Source organism: Aplidium turbinatum, chromosome 17 (genome assembly GCF_918807975.1).
Source record: "Aplidium turbinatum chromosome 17, kaAplTurb1.1, whole genome shotgun sequence".
In the NCBI taxonomy this organism is placed as follows: domain Eukaryota; kingdom Metazoa; phylum Chordata; class Ascidiacea; order Aplousobranchia; family Polyclinidae; genus Aplidium; species Aplidium turbinatum.
The window spans coordinates 10205388-10232436 of record NC_137488.1 but is presented as its reverse complement, the minus strand read 5'-3'; the positions used below and the strand labels follow the sequence as shown (position 1 = coordinate 10232436).

At 36.3% G+C, this 27049-nt stretch overlaps 1 protein-coding gene across 1 annotated transcript; it reads right to left on the bottom strand.

Annotated features, from left to right (window-relative positions):
• LOC145786443 (uncharacterized) lies at window positions 1-24812 on the bottom strand. Its single transcript, XM_082598098.1, has 26 exons — window positions 24126-24812; window positions 23076-23221; window positions 22885-23004; window positions 18941-19078; window positions 18211-18283; window positions 17426-17536; window positions 16482-16591; window positions 15439-15465; window positions 14918-14984; window positions 14172-14329; window positions 13230-13344; window positions 12625-12834; window positions 11615-11661; window positions 10301-10498; window positions 9645-9872; window positions 9131-9291; window positions 7739-7929; window positions 6793-7028; window positions 5802-6013; window positions 5130-5324; window positions 4435-4523; window positions 4004-4144; window positions 3504-3592; window positions 2969-3093; window positions 2612-2798; window positions 1-1645 (listed from the first exon to the last, which is right to left on the bottom strand). The coding sequence occupies exons 1-26, from the start codon at window positions 24810-24812 to the stop codon at window positions 1507-1509; spliced, it is 4200 nt and encodes a 1399-aa protein (XP_082454224.1). The 3' UTR covers window positions 1-1506.
• Between the last annotated feature and the right edge of the window lie 2237 nt (window positions 24813-27049).

Genomic DNA, 27049 nt, shown 5'->3' with positions numbered 1-27049 from the left:
AATGTTCTGGATAGCTAAAATCAGTTTTAATGACTATTACAACAAAACATAAAAACTCTATGCCAGCGTGAAATATCCGATATTTCCAATGCTTTTCTACGTAAAGTTGCAAAACAAAGCGTCACAGTAAAATAAAAAGAGACTATATGTTATAGCAAGCACTTTGCTTAACTCGCTGTAGCTTAAGTGATGAATGTATTAACTTACACAGCGCAAAAACAAACAGTAAAATAAACCATCTTGTAAGTGACTCTGGTAACTTACTGAAAAAAAATCATATTTTACTATTCATAGCTTTTGTTTTGATTTGCTGCAATTCCTACAACTAAAAGTTGAATGATTTTCAATAGGCACAAAACCTAACCTTCGCAAAGTGCTATTCTATTAAGCTACAATTCCATTGTCTTGGAATAGGCTGCAAGCCGTTTTGTCATTGAACTTACTACGATGCAAAAGTTGGTTTACTACGGAACAAAGGTACAGCCCAACCCTACACAAAAGTGTCAAAAACTAAAAAAATAGCGAGGAAAATAAAACGGATCTCAAACTGACCCAAAGTTGGGTAAACATAGGATGGCGGCGTTTCCAGCTTCTTTTGAAGTCAAGACAACGGATTGGTAAAAAAATTAATGTATGGAATGTAATGTGGAGTTCAAAGGCAGTCATGCACAACCAAATATAAATTCTGCTACTTCATTGCTGTTCAGAATGATTTTGCAAAAACTTTCACAAACTGCTTGACATCTCCCACAATGTATACAAAATTATACATGTTGCTAAACTTACCATTATCTGCAATAAAATAAACGTGAAGAAAGTGGTAATTTAAACATATAAACACAAATATGAACAAACCACTACATACGTTGAGTCAATGTAAAAAATGGGTTGACAGGTCATGATCAAATGATAAGTAAGTATAGTGACTAGTGAGTACTGGATGCAAGAGCCAGACGGCAAATCAGCCCTTTTTTACATTGATTCAACATCTGCAGACGTTGAATTAACGTAAAAAACAGTTGGTTTGCTGTCAGGGAAGAAACAATTATTTCATAGATCAACGCATTAATTATTATCATCGGCACAATCCGGTGCTGTAAGACACAAACAAATGGATGGAAAAAAAAACACTTAACAAAGTAAAAACGAAAAATGAAGAACAATAGATATACCGACTAGGCCTACTGCACGCTCATATTGCTTATTAGCATTCCAAAGACAATAATACTGCAGTTTTCGCACAACATGGAGTCATGGATGTGTAAAAGGTGAAAGCACGAGTTGGTGCAGACAGCAACTGAATAGATAAGTCCACAATCCCAGACAGAAATTTAACCATTTTTTTACAGTGGTTAATATACGGTACGTACATTGATGGTACGCCTGCAGACGTTCAATCAATGTAAAAAACGGTTGATTTGCTATCTGGGATAAAAGTATAAAGCAATTTTTACACTAATTTAAAACAAAAAATGTCAATGTCAAAGAAATGTTAGAACAGAATTATCATTTCAGAGAACGAGAAACCTTTTTTCTTACGGATGGAGAGGGTCGGGATGGCTTTCGGAAAATGGGGGGTGTTGGGTTCTTGCGCTTTATGCTTCGTTTCCTCTGAGGAACCACTTTTGCTGCTTTAGCCTCGCGGCTGCAAAATGGATTTATATTACAACGGTCGCTGTAAAAACTGGAACTATCATGCAGTGCATTATGACCAGCTAAAAATTACATTTAATAGTTACAGCACAGATTAACTCCAGAGTTAGTAGTAATACTGAAGATGAATGGCTAGATTAAATCTGGCAATCAATTCTCTTTGATTCACCTTAAAGGGATACTAAAGGAAAAACCTGACCTGGCGATTTTCCACGTTCTTTGTGTTTAACATGCTACCATAAAACGATTTTCAATAAAATTTTGCCCCATTGACGTCTGATCAGCACTCCTCGCGTGCTTTTGTCAGAGCTTTTAAAATGGGAATGGGCGTGAGCAGCGAAGCGTGCAACTGTACAGCTACGTCACTATAGACTGGCAATCAGCTGATCGCGCAATAGTTGTTACTGCGGGCGATTTAACTGTAGGCTATGGCTATGTAAGTATGTATGTATGAATGTCAAAACATTAGATTTCAACATCAAAGCATCACACAGTTTGCTCAAAACATCAGAACTGATGTTAAAACATCAGATGTGGTAACGTGGCTGTTGTTATTGCTGTCGATAGTGACGTATTCTCGAGCAATTTTCCACTTTTTGGTCATTTTAAAAAAATGAAAAATAAATAAAACATTGGACTTTGGGCCTTGCCAGTGCCATTGAAAACAAATTTTATTCGGTAATTTTTTTTGAAATGTATTCTTGAATGTTCAGTTTACGCATTTTAATGCTTAATTTGTGTTTGAAAATTTCATTTAATAGGCCTTTAAAGAATAAAACATGTACCGTGATAACTCAAAGATATAATTTTCGATTAAGCGTAGCCATTTAACAAAAGTTTATGAAAGAAAACTAGCAGATTCAACGACATGATGTAATAACACAAAAACAGATTGATGCTCAATGCACTTCGACAGAGTAATTCAATAAAATTAAAAATAATTTCGTAAACTACTTACTCTTCCTCGGAACTTGCCGTTGAATTGAAAGAGTCTTCTAATTTTACATCTTTATCCACTCCAATTTTCTTCTCCTCCACAAACTTTTGCATCCAGTCCGGGATGCTGCCGTCCGAAGATGGTTTCGATTTCTTGCTGGTGAGTCGTCGTAGTGGTCTCGACTGAGGTACTGACAAAGTCAAGGTATCTGCAAAAATCACAAATCAACAAAGAAATAAAAATGGAACAAAAAATGTGGCGCAGGATTTCACACAACCTAGTTTACTTAACAGTAAATTGGAAGTCCTTCTGGAAGTCCTCATCCATATGAACATATCCGAACGGTTTGATCAGATTAAAGATACCTTCTCAACTCACTTGTGTCACTAACAATGGTGTGGTTATTCTCTTGAACTTTTGGTTCAGGTTTAGCTTCAGATACCGTCAGTTGAGGAACAGAAATTTCTTCCTCTTCATCCTCTTCAAGCAGCTCTTCTGTAACTCTAGATGCCAAAAACTTCACTTGAAAGAGGAAGTGATGAAAAAAATTTCTTTTGTCATCAAAACAATTATTTTTGTCATCAGAACAAAGGCATTCATTAGACAAAATTAGGGATGGTTCAAAAAATGTATGAGCTCTATTTACATAACTGGACAAAGAAACATTGTTGACACGGTACACACGGCACAGGTCAAATGTGCGGCAGACGTTATCAAGCATCACCAGGCAATACTTAAGCTACAAAATTTGTTTCAATCGGATGTCGAACACATTATTGCATTGAACCACCAGGAAAGCCATTTGAAAGAACGCTTGTAAAACCAATTGACTTTCGATGTAACTCTGTTTGTTTTGCTATTGATAGAAAAATTATGTCGAAAATTGAGAATCGATAGAAAGGTCATAAATTACCTGAGAGCGAGCTGCGAAGGCACGCTGCGTAGATGGGGAGTATGGCGCCTCTCCAGACCTCCACGGATCATCCTACTGAGATCTTGCATCTGTGAGATAATATCGTGGTTTACTTTTATATACATTGCTGTACCTGCCACAGTTGTACACACTGCTATCAGTGCTTTACAGTTTCAGTACCGCCAAGCACTTTATATCTTAAATCCACTACCTCAAAATTAGATGCTAAAGCAGGAACACGATTCAATCCCAGTTTTATAAGATATCTGGTATTACTTGAAAAGGTATCAAACTAAGGTTGATCGACCCAAGGGGGAGACTTCTATCCACTGGGCTAGCGAAATCATTCCAGTACAATTAATTTTCATCGCGCAATCAAAATAAGAAAGATTTCTCATCGGTAGAAGTCGCCATAGTCTACCTGTTTTTCGTCATCTTTCTACCGACTAACTCTATGAATTCTCCAATGAAAGTGAAAACACGAACACGTGACTACTGACCTCATCTTTGTTCATGACAGTGATGTCTCCGTGGATGTCTCTCCTCCAATCCGCTCCTCGCCGCTTCATTCGAGTTTGCGAAGTCCTGTGCCGTGGTGAGGATTGCCTTGGCTTTTTGGTGGACTGTTCAGGTACGCTTTCCTATAAAATATGTTTTAAATATTAAATAAGTAACGCTTATCGTTAACTTCAAAACCAATCCATATGTGGAAAGTCGTAAAATTATGTTTAATGTAACAGTTGACCAGCTTTTTCGGCACTATCTCCTGTGTAAAACGTTGTTGATAATTTCACTTCATGACCTCAACTGTAGACATTGTGCTTCCTTACAAGCCTTGTCATCGACATGAGCACAAACAATTTGTTGATGCAACCCTCCATTCACTCCGTGGCTGTTATGGTGCACCCCGTTATTCTAGTAGACCACTTACATCAAATTGTACTCTTGATGTCTTTTTCGGTTCCTGCTCATTGGTGACCACGACATGAGGATGGATGCGGTCTTGTGATGGGGTACCATCTGAAAGCAATTAGATTAATTAAGTGTTGACGCTATGATAAACCACACTCAAAGAAACCACACTAAAGACAACATGGGAAAACACCGTGAAGAATGACCTGACAAAAAGGAACTTAAAAATTGAAGATGCCAGCAATAGAGAGAAATAGAGGAGTCACTGCAGACAACCGGTTGACCCTGATGTTTCCGGATTAAGACCAGGCTTCTTTCAAGCAAAATATACAGAGAGGGATAAACTACGCCCAACTGATAAACGGAATGAGATCAGTACAACTTTTTTCTATGAGACTATCGTTGTTCATGACCTCGAAATCAGTAAAATATGCTACCTATTATATTTTTTCTCATTAGTTAGCGTTATGCTTTCAGTCTCAGATGGAGAAGATAAACTACACCAAGCAAAATATCAGAAAATCGCATTTTCAGGATTACAGCAAAATTTTCGTTAAAACTTCGAATGTGTGAAGATGTGAATTTAATAATATTTCTCCATGAACCTTATGATGGATAAGAATAAAAACACTTCATTTCTCTTTTCATCTACATCTATTTCAACGCTTCTCCCTACACCCGCTTCCAGAAACGATTATCTTCCAACAGACTCACTGCTTGTTTCTTCTGGACTTTTACCGGGATCCTGAACGACGTGAGCGGCCGGGAACCAACCTTTCGGCCCATGCAGCATGTCGTCTGTTTTCTCACTTATTCGCACCGTCTCACCTTCCTTCACGTCCATCTCACGGGAATTTCTCGCTTGGAAGGATTTGATGACTCGGACCGCACGCTTAAGTCTGACCACACCTGAAACGTTCACGATAAGGTTTTAGTCAGAAAACTTTTTTCTCGGAAAATTTGTTTTAATCTGACTCCAATTCAATGCTCGAACGTGCTGTGGCAAAGTTAGTTTGGTCAAAACACAGACACTAACTAACAAATGAAAATGTATTGCCACAATTTCGCTATGATTTTGGAAAATGCAAAATCTTCTTTACAATTTTTTTGTACTCTATGATCAAATTTTGTATTTAAAGAGGTAAATTTTTTTCATGTCAGAATCAATTTAGATTTTATGACGAGACTTTCGTAGAATCCTTAGAAGGTCGGTGTCGGTGCATATTTTGTCAGTACAGTTATATGCTGAAATCAAATAATCTTAAACCCGGTGATATTTCTTGGTTTTATATGTTTGTGGTGCAACAAATCGAAGTTTCAACAAACGTAAATTAAATGTCAAAAAACGTCAGTCTCAGATCAACAACATATTCTTTATCAACAAACCATCAATTTGAAGCGGATGCTCTGCTTTCAGTTCGTTGGCAACTTTCGCTTCTTCTTCCTGTTTCGTTCGCCGTCGTTCCTTTTTCCGCTGATTTTGCCTTTCCTTGAGCGCCAGCTGCCTGCGGTCCATGTTCCTCTGAAGCCTGGTTTCCTCCTCAATACGAGGTTTTTCCTCTTGGCCATCAGGTGGAGAGGCATCCACGTCTTGAACTCTGTCAGGAAAAAGTTTGACAAATAAACAGAATAATGATGTTGTTATTTTTACATTAACATCCTTTGGTCATCTGTAGAGGTTTCAGATCAAGGGGAAGCGAAAATACTTCCGCTCATTCGCCACACTAAAAGAGTTACTTTTTTTCTGCTTTACAAAACATTATACGTTTTATAGCTTATATACAGTAAGAATAATGAAGTTACTTTTAAAGCAATTTAAGTTTTGTTGAAAGCAAGCTTGTGGTAAAGCGTGAAAAATTATCTAGTTGAGAATTGCCCCCTTAATATGCCCGGAAAAACGGAGGTTTGCATCCCGTAATGTAAGGTCCCTGGGTCGTCCCTGCGAAACTATTGCAACATCTTGAGTGTAAAACAATCTTCATCTATTTCAACGTTTTGTCAGTGAGACATGATTAACTACTCAAAGAGCGATATCACGTGACTAGTAACCATTCAGCGATCAGTTTGTTGCTATAAAGTTGTGTATTGGCAAAGGCGGAAAACTATTTTTTCTTTGGTCATCAACTCATCATAATCGACAATATGCAGCCACATCAGTTATCAATAATCCCTTAAAAAGCATTGGGAAGGTCCCATGGTAATATTGACGATCATGACTAATTTCAAAAGAAATTGTTAGATCACCAACGTATCCTTGGTGACTTCGAACAAAAACATTGTACTTTGTCATATGATTGTTCAGGAATAATTCAGGATAACCGTCAAGAATACGTTAAGAAACTTTCACAAACAATCTTATTAGATGTCAACTGCATACTTGACAATCGGCCGAGATAGACTGGAAGCGTTGCTTGGTCTTCTTGAACCTTCGCTTCTTGGGGTTGGAGTGGGTGTTCTGTAACCTAACGAACCGAGTGTACCACGGCGGACGGCGTACGGGCTTGTGGAATACCCTGTCAGTGTATTTGAACTTATGCTGGCTCTGGACTTGCGTGGAGTGGCGAATATTCCGTTGATGGTGTTTTTCGCTTGTGTGGAAAACGACGCATCTACCTACATTGAAAAAATGAAATATAGATGACGAAACGTTATTACACGAGTTGAAATTTAGACCGAGTTTTTCTAAACTTGCAGGAGACAAATTTTGTCAACCTTAAAAGCAAGTCTTAAAACTAGCACTCCTATGCAGTAGGTCCCAGATAAAATAACCCTTACAAAACAACATCCAATGTTTTTGCCACTTAGCACACAGCATCAAGAAAATATACGCACGGAACATTATGCCTCTATTCAGCCGCAATGAAAATGTGTTGACTGTTGACCGTAGCTTCATACAAAGTTAATATTATTGTAAACCCTGATGGCAAGCTTCACAGGGGGTGGAATGATCAAGCTTTGTCGAAACAGATAATGTATATTTGTTTTCAAAGTACGTTATTATTAAGGTATTGTTGGTAAAAATATAATTCTAGATCCTGATCCAGTTGTTTTTAAGTTATAAAACCGTTAAAAAATAATAAATTGATAAGTATTTCTCTATTTGAAGAGAAAAAAAATGTTGAAAACAACCAGATGAAAACACATTTTTGAATATATTCTTGTCGAAGTTTCGATAACCAAGTCGCATTCGTTAGTTTCGTGTAAAAATTAATTTCCAGGAAGGAAATCAGTTGATTTTTACATTGATGTAAAAAAGCATTGATCATTGATGTAAAAAAGCGACTGATTTGTTGTTTTGGCTATTGTAAAAAACAATGATTCACTTTGTCAGATGCCTTCGTATTGTCACTTTCGTCGTCTGAATTGTCCGGATTATCTCCAGTATTGTTGAGAAAATTGGTCTTGTCAATTGCCAGCTTCTTGTAGGCTTCAATCGATATGGCGACGAAAAGATTCATAACAATCATATCCACAATGAGGTAGCAAGCAACGAAATAAAAGGCAGACGGCCAACCTGGTTAAAGTAAAAGTTCATCCTAACAGCAGCTTTGTTTTCCGGTTCGCTCTAAATTTTAAAAATCAATACACGTTTATTACGGCTTACCTATAATAAAACTAAGGGTGCTGCGTAATAAAATTATGTCGTGTAAGTCAACATACGCTCTTTGGTTAGGAGCATACTATATCGGGTGTTCTCTATTTTTTACTTTCGAAAAGCGTGGTGTCTGTTGGGGCTGCGTTTTGGGTAAACTCGACACCCAAATTTTCAGCTCATTATAAAGATGTGGGACACTGCCCTTAGAGTTTCGAATACCTTAAATTATGAAACAAACTTCTCTTTCAATCTTATTTTTCGACATTGTTGTATCCGGGACAACACACTAGCAACTGGCACGCAAATGATTAGAACAAAAGCTAAAAAACAGATCTACTGTATCTAGGTTATCAGTGTTTTGAAATACTCAAACTAAAAAAGGGCATAATCGTAAAACTGATAAACCAATGAAACTGAATGATATTAATAAGAGGAACATAGCTAGTAATAATGCCGAACTTTATCAATCTAAACTTTTGTATTCGCATGCTGCTTGAAAAGTGGGGCAGCAACAACGTTTGAACACACAATCGCTACGTTTATGACGACATTTTAAAGTAAAAGATAGTCTAAACCAAGGGTTCTTAACCAGGGGTGCGAGACCTGTGCCTAGGCAGTGCAGGGATGCTGAATTATCAAGGGTTGTTATAATATGACGTAAGAAGCAAAGTTGTTTTTACCAGGTTTCAACAAAAATTTCGAACTGTAGGCGACTATTACTTTTCAGCCAATCCTACGTGGGGGTGCGAGAACTGGTTGGTAATCTAATGTCAAGGTGGTGCCGACAAGGCAAAAGGTTAAGAACCGCTGGTCTAAACGAACAAAAATCACCAACAATTTTACCATTTTCGTCTTGTCTGTGTGAACTAGATCTTTCTATTCGCAAAGAATCAGATGAAATAAAAAGTTAAAAACTGTCAACTATATTCCATTTCCAAGAATCAAGCCACAAGGATTTGTGGAAATACTACGTGTCGTAACAAATGGGGTGCAAGAATTGCAATATTGCGTTGTGTGGATTAAGAAAACGTGTTACATTTAGTGTTAGCGTGCTCCATAAAGTGAAAAAAGCTTTAGAATGACGTCATATGATACTTGAAGACCAGCGGCAACATTATACCTGCATCTAACATGGCACCTAACATGATTTCGTGCCAATCGTTCGTGGTGACAATCTGGAACACTATCAGCAAGGAACAACCAAATGTTTGAAAGCCGACCCCGCAGCCATACTCGACATAACTTCCTTCGTATCCCTGGCTGTTACTATGTTCCAAAGTTCTGTGATTTTCAATATGAGTTTGCAGATTGATGTAGATTGATGTATTTTATAGAAAGAATTATATAAAAGTTATGATGGACAAAGCAGAAGGTATTATACATTTTGTAACAATATACAGTTCATAGCATATAAGGTATTTTACACATCAATCATGTTCGTTACGTATTTTAATTCAGCCCACAATTTAGTTATATAAATAAAAGTAAAAACTTCTTTTTTTGTAAGCAGTAATACGAACTTTCAACTTAAAATTCATTTTCATTTGCACCCTATGAAGCAACACGATAAATTAATTAAGCTACAGCGTATTATTTATGACCATAACGTAACTAATTTTGATCTTTCTACTTACTTGTCTTGGAATATTTCCATTCCAATGACCGCAAAATTAAAAATGATTGTCATCACAAGAAGAACAAGATCGAACATGACCGGGTAGATGTTTTGCAACACAAAGACAGCAGATCTAGCATGTTGGGAGTTGAACACAGCACGCAAGAGGATTGCTAAGTTGGAAACTACAACACAGGCTCCGAGATAAATCGCTTCAGGCCGAGGGTTTATGTACCAGAGCACGTACCTGAAAAGCATATGAGTTTAACTTGCCGAAATTTTATCTCTCTTTAGATGTAATATTACTAGATTAAGCTAAATATTGACCATTTTCCAAATCGTTTAATTGTTGAAAAGTATGATTTAAAATTGGCTGTTAGCATAAGCGTGAGTAGGAAATGCTTGTGCTTCGCTAAGCGTAAGCGTGTGGCTTGTGGACATGAGACAGTTGGAAACAGTAAACTACAGTTGCCAAATCGAATCTGGCTGGAGTTTATGCGTTCAACTTTGATATGATTTTCTATAATGATCCCTGTACAATTTCAAACAAAATTTCTACACATTTTCTAATTGCAATACTTACACTACATATACTTCAATCCTAACGCTTAAGTAAAAAAAAGCATTAAATTGAAAATACAAAATAAAGAAACTTAAAACAATAAGAAAACGAACCAAACGATATCTGCAACAGCAGCAAGCAAGACCATGGACATGTCCAGAATATCAAATATGTTGAGCATTTCTCTGCCGTTAGCAATAACTCGAACAATGACTTCCAGAACGAACACGGCGACAATTGATGTCTTTGCTGACTGGATGGCCACTTGCGTTTCATCGGTTATGTTAACCCACATAAGGCAGAAGAAAATGCTGCAAAAACCGTATTGTCAAAAAAGTTCAATGTTTTATACAAAAAGATTCGTATTCATATATCATTTGATGCTAGAAATTCGTTTGAGTTTGTACATTGTCTCTAGAACTTCTGATAAAAAATTAATTGATAGAACAAAAAGTCATGAAAGCCATTCTTTGTGTTCACATTCAAGCACGACATTTTTTGCCTAGAAAGTGACTACTACAGTAGTAAGCACTGTTACATGCTCTCTCGGTGGGCTTCGAACCGGTGACCTTTCGATCGTCGGTAAATGGTACCATAAATCCACGCCAGTGGTCATATCACACAAACAGGTGATACCCAATATGTTAACAGTATTATGCAGACCACCCTCAGAAGAAGGCCTTCAAATTCACAGCATTCTAAATCAACAATTCCATCCAATCGTGCAATGAATGCAACAATTCGTCGTCAAAGTTGATCAGGATAAAAAAAAAATGAAGGTGTTTTATTATTGAAGTGTACAATACATGCAGTACACTACGGTACTGAAAACAAAAAACAATAACTATTATTCGCTAAGTAGTAGTACAATAGAACAGCAGACTTGGTGAATATCTTAAAAATGCGTCTCAAAATAATATCAACAACACTTTTGAAAAAGAAATTAAATGATCGTCACAGAAACTATTTCTTTTACAACACAATCGAAAGTGATAACGCTTTTTTATACTGATTAATCAAACTTTTAAAACGTCTTTGAGTAAAAAAAATGTGCGTGGTTTCTATCACCTACGATTCACAAGTTATATCAGATATATGAACTTGCCCCCTTTTGATTTAAACTCCCCCAGATTGCACGGGCAGTGTTGGGGGAAACTGCCTAAAAAGATGATAGGACATGTTTTTAGGTCTACGACACCATTCTAGAACTACTCTCTTTTGAAATTCAAATCTTTTTATTTTTTATCGCACCCTAAGAATCAGTATACTGCGTTTTGGATTCTTGAACACTTTCTCAGCTATCCATGGTATAATTTAACAACTACCGTCCAACATTAAGCAATTAAGCATGCGCTATTCACCAAAGCTCAGGTACATCTTGAGATAACTTAAAAAGACACAAGCTAACATGCAAAAGTAAAACAAACCTGTGAATAAAAATGAGCAACAAAACTGCTACCGAAGCTGCTTTGGTCTGAAAATAAGGTAAGAAACTCAGGTTACTTTAGCATGCAGAGCACATCAAATCTGCCAGTCATGCAACAACACCATATTTCACAAGCATTTTAATAGTAATGGTACATGAAGATGTACAAGCAGTATCACTTAACATCACATAAACATAACTAAATGTAAAGTCAATGAAAAGGTTTAGTAATTTTCAAAGCAAACTTCAAACAAATCAGCAAACAACCGATCAAGAAAAACATTAAACAGAAAGGCAAACGTACATAAAAACACGCTTACTGGTAAGTATTATTACAAAACTGATGGTTGGTGGTTGGTTAGTCATACTGAAAGACAAAAAACAACTAAGCCAATACATGAAAGAAAGCAAAAGCCGTCAGCTTTGTAAATATGAGAGAGGCTCGGTCATAGGAAGAGTCAATATTGGATAATGACCTTCGTGTTTTATTTAATTTAACGAACAAAAAAAAGAGTGTAAAACCGACATGGCTTCAAGAGCAGTCCAACAAGACAGAGCTTTGAAAATGTCACTCGAGCAAGTTTGGACAAAACTCAAATAGTTTTGTCAGTTTTCTACCACCTGTGAATGCGGTTTTGTCCGTTGACATTCCTTCAACGTTATTCTGTGTCAAACTGACGGAATTGAGTGGAATTTATAACCGCAAAAAACAACTATAACTAAGGTCTTTGTTTAACAACATAATTTAAGTACAAGCGCGCTTCTACAGCACAATACACACTCAACCAGAAGCTCGCTACATAAATAGCAATACATACAATTAACATTACTAGATGAAGAAATAACTAAAAACATTAAAACATAAACTACCTACTTAGGATGCACAAAAACTTAAAGCAATGCTACTTCAAAGCCTACCAATGAAAATACAGACAAAAGAACTAAAACTGATAATTTCAAAACACGAGTAAAAGAAATGTGCACAAATCCTACAGGTCGCTCCATACTCACATGGACAATATACTGACAAATCTTTTGCATGGAAGAAAAAAAACAACTGTCGCAAAGGCGGCTGGTTTGACTTTCTGACTGGCTCGGGTCTTCTTCAAACTCAAAGCTTAGAGTTTCGATCAATTTCGTTGTCCAGTCGTAAGAATCTATGACCCCGTCTCCATACATGCTGACGTAGTTGATAAGCTCCAAGTTTTCGGCGTCGGAATTCTGGAACAAATGACAACTTCCGAACAATGACGTCAAATAAATTGCTGTAAAAAAAACAAACGGAAAAGAACGCAGACCACCGCAACAGTTGTTGAGACAATATTTGATCAACGCATATTTGAAACTACTACACCACTACGCTTCTCTTAAAGTTTGCAAGTTGTAAAAATTGGCTATGGTCAGCTTTTGACATGAAAAGAAAAAAAAGAACAAAACGAGTCTTTTCGCCTGGCTACAGCGGACAAAAACAAAATTACACAGCAAAAACGAAGAAATTAGTAGTTTGAGTGCGGAAATATTAAAACTAACCCCAGATATCGATTGTAAATCGCTTGTCATTAAAATGATACAGAAACATATCACGCAATACGGAGAGCGCAGTGACAGTAACCGACCTTCGGTTTGAGAATGTGAAAGAGCTTCATCAGTTGATCATCATCCACATACAATTGTCCTTTTCCCAGTGGATCCATGAGATTCCAAGCTTTAGCAAGTTCCTCTCTTTGTTGCCTGAAACGAAGTGGCAACTGAAAGACTAAAACTGGTCCTTTTTACATTGATTTAGCGTCTGCGACCAGTGAATCAATGTAAAAAGGACGAGTTTTAACGTCTGCGAACGTTGAATCAATGTAAAAAGAACCAATTTTGCTGCTTGGGCACATGCACATCAGCAAGCTAGTGTGAAAAGAAGAAACTGGCAAACGGCTGCTTCGGCCTCCAAAGCCCCACCAATGTGCAAACCTATTCCGGCCAGATGGTTGATACCCACAAAAAATCCATTTTTAATCGCTGCAACGTTCAAGGCCGTTAAACGATGCAAGAATGCTTGCTTTGGCTAGACGTGTAGCCATCACTTTGATAACCCAATGCCTTCATTTTTAACTGCTATTTGAATCGATGGCTGAGAGGAATGTCACATGGTACAGGTTTAAGAGAACGATAATGGCAATTTATTTTGGCTGAATCACGGTGGCAAACTGAACACCTAGTCAAAAGTAAGTATTTCTTATAGGGTATCAGGTCAGCTTGTTTCATTGCTCGTGTAAGTTCGTATAAAAAATAGCTGAATATCAATCGAGCGAAGACGTTCAATTGAAACAAAATGGATGGTTTGGTCACGCCAAAGGTAAATAAACCATTGAAAGTAATTATCATTCAATAACGTATGATGACATGAATACATTACTGTCGAATCATCATTCGAGGTAATTGATTGCATTAATGTTAAAACTAAGAAAATAGCATTTGCTTCTAATCAACAAAAGCGGATTCTTTTTTTTAAATTAAAATAAGTTATTTAACTGTTTCTTTGCTAAATATCAAAATACAACTCATACTTTCTTTCTTGCTTGACGTGTCTTTTGCTATAATCCCAATAGCTTTCAACGATAATAGCCAGTAAGATGGCTGTCAGAAAAAAGACTCCCGCATATAGGTATATTCCAAAGTAAAAGAACCTTGACCAGTTCGTATTAAACGCAGGTATAATAAATTCCTTTAAAAAAACGTTTAACTTGTTATGTTTATCTGTACCAATAACAAACCAGCTAGCAAAATCCGTTATTTTTACATTGATTCAACGTCTGCAGACATTGAATCAATGTAAAAATAACGGATTTTGCCAGCTGGGAGTGTGACTTATTTAATTGTGATTTAATCAAAACTATTTCTTTAAATTACATACGTACTCTTTGACTTAACCGAAAAAATCCCGATGTATAATTTCAATAACGTAAATGGAAAATACCGGTATGCTTCCTTAAACTTACTACTACTACTTAAACCACATTTCTTAATTGTCAACATATATCTACCGGTATCTGTTCGTGTTACTTAATAAACTTGTTTTGTAACGTACATCTATGTATTCTACCTTGTTATTGATATTCAAGTTTTTAAATGTATGGAGGAACCGGCTCCTCTTGCAAAGAAAATAATTTCTTTTACAAAACAGTTTCAACCCAAATGAATAAAAAGCACTTTCGGAGACCACCTAATCATAAACAAAATCTAAAAAATGGCTTGGCAACACTAACAATGCCATGTTACCGACATCAAGCGTAAAAAGAAAATAGAAACATACCGGGTAATTTTCTGTGGACATCAAAACAAACATATGCAATGCAGCAGAAGCAGCTTGATCAAATGCTCTGCAAAACAAACAATCCAAAGTAAATTCGCTTTCAAAATAGCGCAATGTTATAACTGGCCTCATGGCAAACAATTAACAATGTTATAACTGGCCTCATTGCGAGCAATTAACCTGCAAGGGGGTATGGTAATAACAACATTAGCTCTTCACGTCACAGTAAAGTTAATAGAAATTGTCTTGCGTTAACGACAGTTTCTAGTAAGTTGTAATAATTGTGCGTTTGATTTGCTGCAACTTCCCTAAACCTACAGTCATCGGCAATAACATACAAAACAAATGCAACCCAAAAAGACGACAAATGTAGTGCTTCACTATGGACACTGTCTGCTTTGTAAAGCGCTAAGACGTCTATGGCTGAGAGCAAAGAATGTATGAGATAGATGCAGCACTATATAAAACACAATTATTATTAGGTTATAATTGCGTTCTCATAAAATCACCACTTTACTTACCCGCTGTAGATGTTAGGGCAATCCCAACTGAAAAAAAAAAAAAACAGAAAACAAATTTAATGTCATTCTTAATGCCGGTAGCCACTTTAACAAGGAAAAATTCTGCCACTGCAATTGACTAGAATGCACCGCCAACCAATCATAAGCTACGTTTTCTATGACGTGAAAAAGAGCGAAAAGAAGATGATACAAAGCAAATCAAGTGATGGATTTTCTGTCAGCTGGTTGGCTTAGGCGTTAGGGCTAGAAAGTAGTTATTTAATTGACGCGGGTTCGATTCCCACCACTGCTATTGCTCTTTTTTCTTCTGTCATTACCAAATAAGTTCAAAACAAGCATTAACTCTCTAGCTGAGTGCTAGAAAGGTCACAATTGGACGGTAGCCTCTTATAACATGTTCTGATTGGTTGGCGGTTGCATTGTAGTCATTCGCAGTGGCAGAATTTCTACTTGTTAAAGTGGCTACCCTTAATGCCAATGCAGTGTTGCTGTATCTCAAACAAAATAATTTGAAGAAATTAAAAATAACAAAGAATTTTATTGCGTGACACAAAATATCGAAATCTGTACATATGACCAAACAATGCATATAAAAATGAAGAAAATTGCTAGTATTGAAGCCCAATCAGCGTCATGGATGCTGCGCAACAAAAAACTATAGCAGAGTCTACCAAACCTAAAGACCAATCAATTACCAAACTTAAAAGCTTAAAAAACGTACGGAAAGTTACTATGAAGAATTCTGCAAACCAAAGAAATTTTTACAGGTATATTCTATTGTTTGCATTTAGTTTAAGCTGGAAAGAGCAAATTGGCTGGTAAGAAAAACAGGGTCGCGAAAAATGTTTGGAGACTAAAAGGGGTCGCGAGCAAAAAAGTTTGGGAAGCCCTGCTATAGGCTACACAGTAGTACACACGTTTCAATAACAAAAAACAATGCTTTGATACCAAGGTATTCTCAATCAGTGAAAGTAAATATTGAACTCAGATAAGAGATAGTGAGTTCCAAGTAAACCAGTTGCAGAATTGGTAAGTTCATTTACCTAAACGTCTCATTTGTACAAGTCTGATTGAGATGGTGGTAATCTTCCATAAACAAATGAAGTCCAATGGAAGAAAAAGTCATTATAAAAATTCCAATGATCAAAAACACCTGAAATAATCAATTTATTAAGTTCTATTGGCATTGCTATAAAGTTGTTTCATTTTTTTTTTTCTTGGGAAAGGCTAATTAAATGCAAAGTTAATACTAAAAATGTGAAAAAACAGATCACTTTGTTGCCAAGAAGGTTATTATTTTGCAGCGTCAGTGTAATATCCAATTTCCTTCATTCCAATCCAATTCAGAGTGCGTCTTTTTGAGTAACCTTTTAACCTTTTCAATATGATTTTAACTATCATCTAACCAAACCACATGAACAACACTTTATCTCCATGTTGGCTTCATATTACATTTTTCCGACTTTCTATTTCAGCGTTTGCTTAGTACCCATCATTTGTTCGTCCACCTGTCTCAACTGGTGCAATTTCTATTCAGCTGTTACATAACATTGAAATCTTCTTGTTTTCTCAGACAGCTGCTCTGTTGACTCTTCAACAGCACTTCTAACCTACGTCACACCATCCTAAGTGACCATTGTAATTTATCATCTTTTTTTCGTTTCAATTCTGTAGCATGCGTTCACAGATTTACAGTTTCTAGACAACTTGACCTAAATTTTTATTTGCTATTTCGTTTGGTGTGTCCCAGAAATTGTACATTATAATAAACGAAAATTGATGAGAAAATGGAAAGATAATGTAGCAACATTAATAATGAATGGTAGTTACTAGATTGAAGAACTTTATTGCAGTCGGCACCTTCAAACAAAATAAAAGAGAAAAAATCAGCAAATAGATTTTCACACAAAAACACATATTGATACAATAAGCATATTTCACTTCGTCTTGAACTACTTGCAAAAAATATATACACACAAAGACAAACCTTTCCAAGTTTACTGATGATGCTGAGCAAGACATTAAAAATATGGGCAACATTTTTTGATTTACAAAGAAGCATTGAAGAACGAAGGCAGCGAAAAGGACACAATAATCTCTGCAAAAAAAAATTTTAAGTTAAAGAATAAAATAGAAACACTTTACAGTTTACATTTATTTTACAAGATTTAACAAAATAGGGCTTTGGTAGAGACTAGAGATTGCACATTGTTATACTGTACAACAAACATACAAAACTTAGCAACATCAGTACGAGTATGTTATTTTGTATAAAGCATAATAGTAAAATAAAGCATTGTAAAATCATTTATTTTAGTAAGTTTTGTATGTCTGTGATATATAACAAAATAATAATAATATATAATCAATAATCATGTTTTTATTTTGCACCGGTTGTGGCAATATACAGTGGGTCTGCTACTATTCGGTGAGTCCGAGGGTCTGCTACTATTCGGTGAGTCCGATTCGGTGAGTCTGATTCGGTGAGTTCCTAACCTCTAACCCCTAACCCTAAAACGGCAATGATAATTAGGCTACGGTACCCGACTGTGATCACAGATGCGATACAACAGACAACAAAGAGACATATCAGTCTTCGAGTAAGATGCTTCCCTAATTTTAACATGCAATTAAGTGTCTTCGCCAAGACACAGCCACTTGCTCTGGAGCGTTGTCAAACCCCTTCGAACGTCGCGCGGAGGTGATCACCTCTAGGCCACGCAGCCGACAAAATACTGAATGTGTGTGTAACAGAATCAATGCTTGTCTTACCTTGGATATACTATTTTCTACAAGAAGAATTATGAAATCTATAATGAAGAAGACGGTGAATACAAACTCCACTCTGAAATACAAAACCAAAATATTCAAACAGTGTACAGAAGCAGGTTAAAGAAATATAACCAGCTGCGGTTGTTTAAGCTCACGGGAAGAAACATAGCAGCCCCAAACAAGTTGAAAAACTTTCGATGTTTTTCCGTGTAACTTTTCCCATGAAGGTTATACTTTCCTTTTTGCAGATCATCAACCAATTAAAAAGCTGAATGTTACTGCCATTGCCATTCCTTGGTATATAACACCATCTTCATAATTGCAGAAACTAGTTGAAGATAAACTCTTAGCAAATTAATTTTTTTCACAAAAATGTTGTTTATTGATCTTTTTCATGAAAGTATAAACGACAACGACAACTCATGTTGTTGTTTTATCGATGTTTTAAGAACAAAAATCTTTCACAACAGAAAAGGTATATATTACCAAAAATTACCAACTAATTTACTTTCTGCCTCTAATACCAATTTTGTTGATTAGCAACACCAACATAAATGTCATCAAGTGCCAACCTATTTCTATTCATCCTCATACTTAACTTTTATCACAAACATGTTAATGAAGATACCAGTGTTTTGTAATTTGCCAATCAATCAAAGAACAGACCAAATAAACATTCAATAAATACGCAATGTAAGTTTCAAAAAAATTAATACAACAATTTTTTTACCTGATCCAAACAGTTTCTTTGGCTAACCAAAGATTCTTCCATGTAAGGAAAAGAGTATGTAAAATAATATCAACAATATACACAAGAAGGCAAACAGCATCAATTACCAAGACCGCAGTGTTAACATTCCATGAGCCCCTTCAACATAAAAAAAAAATCAGTATAAACTTTGTTTAATCCTTGCATGCCCTGGCCTGGTACAACCAAATGTATTACAAATTATAAACAAAATCAAATGAACACAGGCCTCGAAATTCGTTTTTGTTGACGGCGGACAAACGTGTCCGGTCTGAGCAGCTATCTCGGCGGACAAATTAAGTTTCACGGCGGACACCAGGGGCGCCAGAACGATTTTTGACTGGGGGGCAGAATTACGAAAAAGGGCACTTTTGTTTACTAAAAGGCCAATTTTTTTCAAGTTTTAAGATAAGATACAGCGACAATGCTAATCTATCAGCTCACTATGTATTGAGTAATGATAGCCTACAAGTGTCCAGTATACAAAGAAGGGCATCATGCTATGTTATAATGATGTAACCTACTGTCAAGCCTTAATGCAGCCGGCGGCCATGAGCGCTAAGTAGTGCTTGAATGACCGCCGGTGCTACCTCCTCAATCGGCCAAGTTTGGCCGCCGGTCTCTTCTAGCCAATTATTTAATTTCGCAATAGAATGATCGTGGATTAACTGTCGAAAATATGTAGTATCAAAGAGTGACGCAGAATTAGGTCAGCGCGTCATAATCGCCACTGTTGCATTGTGCGGGAATATTTGTTATTGATGGAATATATCCATCTGCGATCATCAGCGCTGTAAGTCTTGTTTGTAATTCCCGACGTTTATTTTAACATAGTGTTAATCCGAAGTGCTAATTTACATCGGCTGGCAATATTGTCGTTTTTATGTCGATTCGATGTTGTCGGACATTGAATCGTTGTTAAAAAGGAGAACTAGGTTAGTTGACATCGGAGGGGAAAACATTTTTTGATTATATTTTGCAAAAATTATGCTTCTTTTAGTAATGTCCTTCGCATCATTGAAATACTTATTACCTTGCCGTCATCGTCAACACATGTCGAACGTTGTTTTTCGTTGCTAAAAGGAATTCTAGGAGAGTGGCGACGTCGTCGCCTAGGCCCAGACTTTAACAACGCCAAGTGATCATTTTAGCATTGTTGCAAGTTTAATTCTATTTACTTGTGCTATCGTTATTTTTATTTTGTATTTTGGCCTCCAAGCACGCAGATTTGGCCGCCGAGAAGGAGCTCCAGGTAGGCAACGATGGCTGCCGAAAAAAAACGAGTTTTAAGACCTGTACTGTGTTGCAAAATTTTGTGCCGTAAATATTATTTTAAGGCAAAAATGAAAGATTATAATTAGGCTAAAAGCGAATGGCAGAGATTGTTATATTGCAAAATGTGCAGTAGCTTACATGACTTTAAAAGGGCACCATTGCCCCCCCCTGCCTCTCCATCTGCAGAAAAATTAAGGGCAGGGGGGCATCCACCCCCCCTGCCCCCCCGCTTCCGGCGCCCCTGGCGGACACACCAGATTTAGCGTCGATCGTCATGCTTAATCACTTTATCTTGATAACTCTTCGCCATTTAAGAGCTATGGCTACAGTTTGTAAAGCTTTTTAAAATTTCAGCGAAGGCTTTCATCAGACCAACGAGGTGCGCTTGGAGAGTCTAAGCGCCATGTAGCTGCAATACGCCGCATAACTGATTGACTTCCACCGAACGAGGTCGTGTGGATTTTTGCGTCACAATGCTCTGAGCACTAGTCGGAAAACTTCTACACTACCGCTACTATTTTCTGCTGTGCAAAGTTTCAGTGGGCATTTTTCTTTAGGTATATATATTTTTACGTGTTATGTGAGCGAAAGTAAATTTTCCATGGGCCTTTTCTTTCTTACTGTAATACCAAAACTTAAAAAATTTTGCTTCATCTTGCTGTAATAGCCTACTCGTATAATTTAATTTTGTAACCAACCTTGCCTTATCAATATTACTCGGGGATCAAAGCCAGACATTGTGACGTAAGACTTGAACTAAGTTGCGCGTGCTCCCATCGATTCTTAGCAAAGAATTCACCTTTGTTACGCTGATTTAATGTCATCAATCGTTAAAGCAACGTAAAAATCGAAAGTTTTTCAGCTTGAATAGAATTTAAGAGATACAGTATTTACATTTTCTAGATGCGCGCTAGAATGCTCGGGAAATTATATTCTCGCAATCCCTACAATAATTGTTCGTGCTATGCAATGTCGATTTGTATCGCTAGTTCCTTTGTTATTTCTCGGTGGACAAATATGACCGATCTAGATGGTACTTCCCGCGGACATCACATGCTGTGACGGCGGACATGTCCGCGGTGTCCGCCGTGAATTTCGAGGCCTGGAACATGGTGTTGAAAAATGACTCTTGAAATAATTACTACTACTACAGTACCATAGCCGATGCGGCATTTGATGAACTCGGAATGGCCCGTTTAGACGAGTCCGATTCGGCGAGTCCAATTCAGCTAGTCCGATTTGGCGAGTGCCCCATTCGGCGAAAGCCCTTTTCGGCAAGTTCCCTATTCAGCGATTTTTTGAATTTTTTTTTTAAATTATTGGGTACCGTAGCCTAATTATCATTATCGTTTTAGGGGTTGGGGTTAGAGGTTAGGGTTGGAGTTAAGGGGTTAAGGGTTAGGGGGTAAAGGGTTAGGGGGTTAAGGGTTAGGGGATTAAGAGTTAGGGGGTTAAGGGTTAGGGGGTTAAGGGTTAGGAGGTTAAGGGTTAGGAGGTTAAGGGTTAGGAGGTTAAGGATTAGGGGGTTAAGGGTTAGGGGGTTATTTCAACGTTTAGCGACGTTAAAACGATGTAAAAGCGGCAATAATAATTAGGCTACGGTACCAGATAATTTTTAAAAATAATTCGAAAAATCGCCGAATAGGGAACTCGCTGAAAAGGGCTCTTGCCAAACAGGGCACTCGCCGAATCAGACTAGCCGAATTGGACTCGCCGAATAGTAGCAGACCCTGATGAACTAAATATGTAATTTTGCTCAGATGCTCAGTATGTAATTTTTTCCAGCATTCCCTATGTCGTGCAGTATCTGAAAGTGTTTTTGGTTGGCTGATTGATTTATTTTGTTAAAAATTAGATAAAAATGTCTTGAAACAATTAAACTGTTTAATTTATAGTGAGTAAGTGAACAATAATTTAAAAATTACCTACGGTGGTATGTACAAAAACCTATTTGTAAGCGAAGAAAACCATTATTATCTATTTATCAATAAAAAGATTTCAATATGGTAGTAAAGGTAATTATGCAGTCACATCTCATTAATATCAACTTTCAATGTAGGCAATAAACATTGGATTTACAGTTTAAAACGGCCAATTATTTGATGATTCATAAGCAGCTCACTAGTACTTAAAAATTTTATGCCCAATTCGAGCACCCAAGCACACTCAAAATAGTTTGCGAGTATTGATAAAGACAAATATGATGAAGGAAAAGAAGAACTGTTATCTCAAGATATTTCACATAATATTTTAAAAAATCTCCTGAACTGTTCAAAAACAATTACTTGTATAATAATATATATAACCTTATTTACCATGACTTTTATAGCGCTTTTTTTGTGCCATCAATCTTTTACAACTCAATTGATTTTTTACAAATTACATCTGAAAGACTGAAATTTTTCACAAAACACTTCTACTGTAATCTCGTAATCTAATTAAGCAGGAAATATCTGCTAGATGTGGACTAAACATGACAAGACTTTTGTTTGAGTGGTGGACATTAAGATTTTCAGATTACAACTGAAAGAAATGCATTTTTGTCAGTTTTAGTTAAGATAGAGACAATTCTGTTTGTTTTGAAGTTGAGATAAACAAGGTGCAACTATGAATGATATAACTATAAAATAGTGAACTTATGAAACACATACCATTCCTGCCCAATAGCCACAGGTTTCTCTGGCTGTTCCCATATCATCATCAAACAATGAACAGCAATTATAAGATACAGTAGGTAACCCCACCAGGAACTTGATATTACGTTGAAACACCTGGATAACAACAAGAAGTTTAGCTGCCGAAGTGTTTACTATTGATAACACATCAAGTTCATTCTACATACTTTTGTATGTGTGGTGGCTTAAAAATTGCCTTTGCTTCTCCAAACTTTCCTCTGCCATTAATTGCATCTTTGATATGAGCAGCAGCTAACTTTAACTGCAAATTGCTTCCAAGTTTTTGTGACAGTTTTGTGGTCATCGCATCTTTCTAGGTAAAAAAACAAACATCAAAATTAACTCCACTGCAATTTTACAATATTCAATAATTATATTCATATACAATATTCATATAGAATAATTCCTTAAAAGAATAAGAGATTCAACTACACAAAACCCCATGGTTCAGGAAATCATTATTTTTCATTATGCCATTCTTGAGATTACGTTGTACAGCATCATCCAATGCATGATACTAGGTACCACAGTATCTGATATCACCTCCATTAAAAGAAATTTAAATATATTTCTGTTAAAGTAGACTGTGCCACATACCACATTCTAGTGAGCATAGCAATGCTATTACTTAACAGAAAAAATAATTTACCTTTTCAACCCAATTTTTTTACAAGCCAAATATTGTCTTTGGATGAAAATAAACCATTTATACGCAATATAGTTATTATTCTATGAATATAGTTCATATTCTAAAACCAATCAATCAAGTTAATTTCGGCATATCTCCACATTCATTTCAATGTACAAATAGCAGAAAATATAATATTATATATTACTTTTATTGGGAACATTTACTAAAAAAAGTGTGTATAAATTCTAAAACATATGATATAGTTTTGGGAGAAAGTTTGCTTTCTTGTACCAAAGACAGGCAAGACACAACAATACAACAGGGTTAAGCATTATGATATAACAATATATTTTACATATTTACAAATAGTCAAATGTTTTCGGCTTAACTTAAACCCTCATCAGGAATCTGAAAATGGTTATAAAAATGCAATAAATTTCAATTTCTTGAAGGTAACTAGCTAACTGACTATAAGCATCAAGAATTTTCAAGAAAATTCTAAAACAATATGTAATATCATTTTTCCATGCCACCACTCACTCATACAAACCAAATGTATTAGTGGCCAAAAACTGTCAATACTTACACCATGCAGAGCTGGATGAACAATCAATGCTGGAGTTAATAATCCAAGATGAGTGAATTTTTGTGAAGGGCTTTTATTGCTCAGGGAATAAATAGTTTCAGATTTATGTTTTTCTTTTCGAGATGAAAAATGTGACAGAAACGACATCTGGAGTTGAGAAAATAAGCTTGAGATAGTTTTTGACTTTGCAACATCGCTGATGTCAGGTTGTGTTCTGTCAATTGGTTCATTTTCTTCATCAATAAATCCATTTATTTTAACTTCCAATGGTCGGTGGTAGCCATTTGAATTAACTTTTGGAACTTCTGACTGTGCAATATTTCCATTTTGTTTAGTTAACTTCGAATGTTTACTTGTATGATTTAAGGTCTTTTTAGCTTTGCTGGTTAAAAAAACATTTCGCTTTTCACTTTGTAAAACTTCTTCGTTCAAATTGTCTTGTGATGATTTGAATAATGTTTCTGATACAGTTTCTATTGAAGGTCCAGCAACGCCAATTCTACGTTTTTTGGGTTGAGCTGGACTTGGTAATGAAGATATCCTTGTAAAATTAACCCTCTTTGCAACTTTTCTCCATAATGGAAATCTGTTTTTTTCATTATTCAATTGCAATGGTTCTGTTTTACTAATGTCATCAGAAGAAAGAGATGATAATAGAACTGTACTACTATTTTGGCTTTCACCCATGCTGAAGCTTATTTTATGATGAAATCAAACTTGTGTCATCAATTATACAACAAATATCAGATCATATGAAAACAACATATTAAAAATAATTAATTAACGATATTTATCATATACACTACACTACACAATTCCTGTCATAGTTGCTTTTTTATTCATTTTTTTTTTTCAACAATAAACCTTTGCAGATGTAGATAGGCTAATCTTTATTAAGGTGGTAGCTAAACCAATGGCTTACAGTTTTTACAAATAATTTAGAAAAATGTTTGTAGAAAAACAACTAGAAATACATGTTTTATAACTAGCCTACCTTCTACCTGTAGAAAAATTAATATGCTATTCCAGCAGTCATCAAAGTCCAGCCTGTAGGGAAAATCTGGCCACAAAGGGTTTCAATTGGCCCACAGGCTTTTCTTATATTGTTTAATATCTTCATGTGACAAAATTAATGCAAGAAATCAAACTTTTAATAGCTCTAGGCTAAACCAGGTATGGCAAACCTTTTTAAGTGAATGGGTCATAGATGAAACCTTAATCCGAAAAAAGTGGGTCACAGATTTAATGATATGAATGAGAAACAAGTTGCTGCTTCTTCTCTGTAAAGTCTTGTAATCCTGGGCTGATAAATGCGTAGTCTTCAACTTAACACATGCAGCACTTACATCCGAGATGAGACGATTCCTAGTACTCGATTTTATGAATTTTATGTGTGAAAACAGGACTCGCATGAGTATGTGGATTGTAGAACCAAACATCATTAACAAAGCTATGGCAAAACGTTTCATGTTTTCAAACGAGTTTGGTAAGGAATTCCATTCTGTAAGGATTATATTTTCCGCACGGTGTTCAATTGCAAAAACTTTGCTGCCGGTACATCTATTTCTGCTTTTGCTTCAGTTTTTTGTAGGCGATAATTCAAATCTACAAATTTTGTTTTCCAAATTGCACTTTCTTGAAAGTCTATCAACTCTATCATTTCCATTTCCAAGTTGGAAAGTAGTTCACTTGGTTCACTGGCCTATAGTTCCTTTAGCTCTGCCAGTGATTAGCCTACAGGCAGGATAGCGAATTCTAATAACTAGAGTTACTAGAATTCAGTGGCGTATTCTCCATGCATGCAATTGCAAGGCATGCACTGCATGCTTTACAGTTCTGATGAAATCAGAAATCTTTCAGAAGCAACGAATTTATGCGTAGAAATTGAAAATGTTAATAGCAGAACCACCTCGCTCTCTTAATTTCAATATTCGAAACAACAGTTCGTTTTCAAAATTTGGAAACTTTGCTGACCCTGGCAACTCTGCATGCTGAGACGAGCTCAGCATGCGTTGATAATACAATTTGCCTATTTGCCGCTCTTTTACAACAGCGTGGCGCAAATGGAACCAAGGCATGCAGATTTGAAATTGCATGCAAAACAAAAATCACGATCTCGAGACAGGGTTGCCAGATTGGTCTTTTTAAGGCCAAATCTCAGAAATTTGGGGTTTTTAAAAAGTGTTTGGCCGGATTATTTTTGTTTGGACGCTTGGTCTTTTTTAGTTTTCCGATTGGCATTTGTTTGGCCTTTTTTCTTTTGGTCCTCATAGTTTAAGTCCTTGTGGTTTTCTACTGTAGATAGTATGATATATTATACTTGAGACCAAAGAACAGTAGTTTAAAAAATCATCAAGAAAACGGGTCGGGTGTATGCTGAAGGCTATACACCGCTGCATAGCGCTTCAAGTCCGCTTTCCTGCAGTGCAGGATAAAAATATAAAATTAAGACATTGGATTCATGGTGCGTTCCAAACCTCATTTTTTGCAAAACAGCTCAAACAATTATCAGCTAAGTAAGGCTCAGATTGCAAGAAAAGCTATAAAACCTAAGGCAAATTTGCAAATTTTTCCTGGGGGGGCATGCCCCCAGACCCCCCTTCACTGGCTATGACCCTTCTTTCATTGCATGCCTACGAAAATCAACCAGAATACGCCACTGCTAGAATTAGAACAAGGCATAACTTATTTACAAATACAGATTACAGAACTTTAGTCACTTAAACATTTGTTAATACTTTCTTACAAATTTTGAAACTTCAAGTGGGTCACTATGTCATCAATCTCATAAGTGCGTCGTGATTTCAAAAGATTCTTCTAAGAGTGTCGCTTTCGTTTTGAAATTTATAAAACATTTGTTTTTGTACGGAGACGCGATATAGGTTAGTAACATTTTAGATAAACTTTTTAAAGGGGTTCATGGC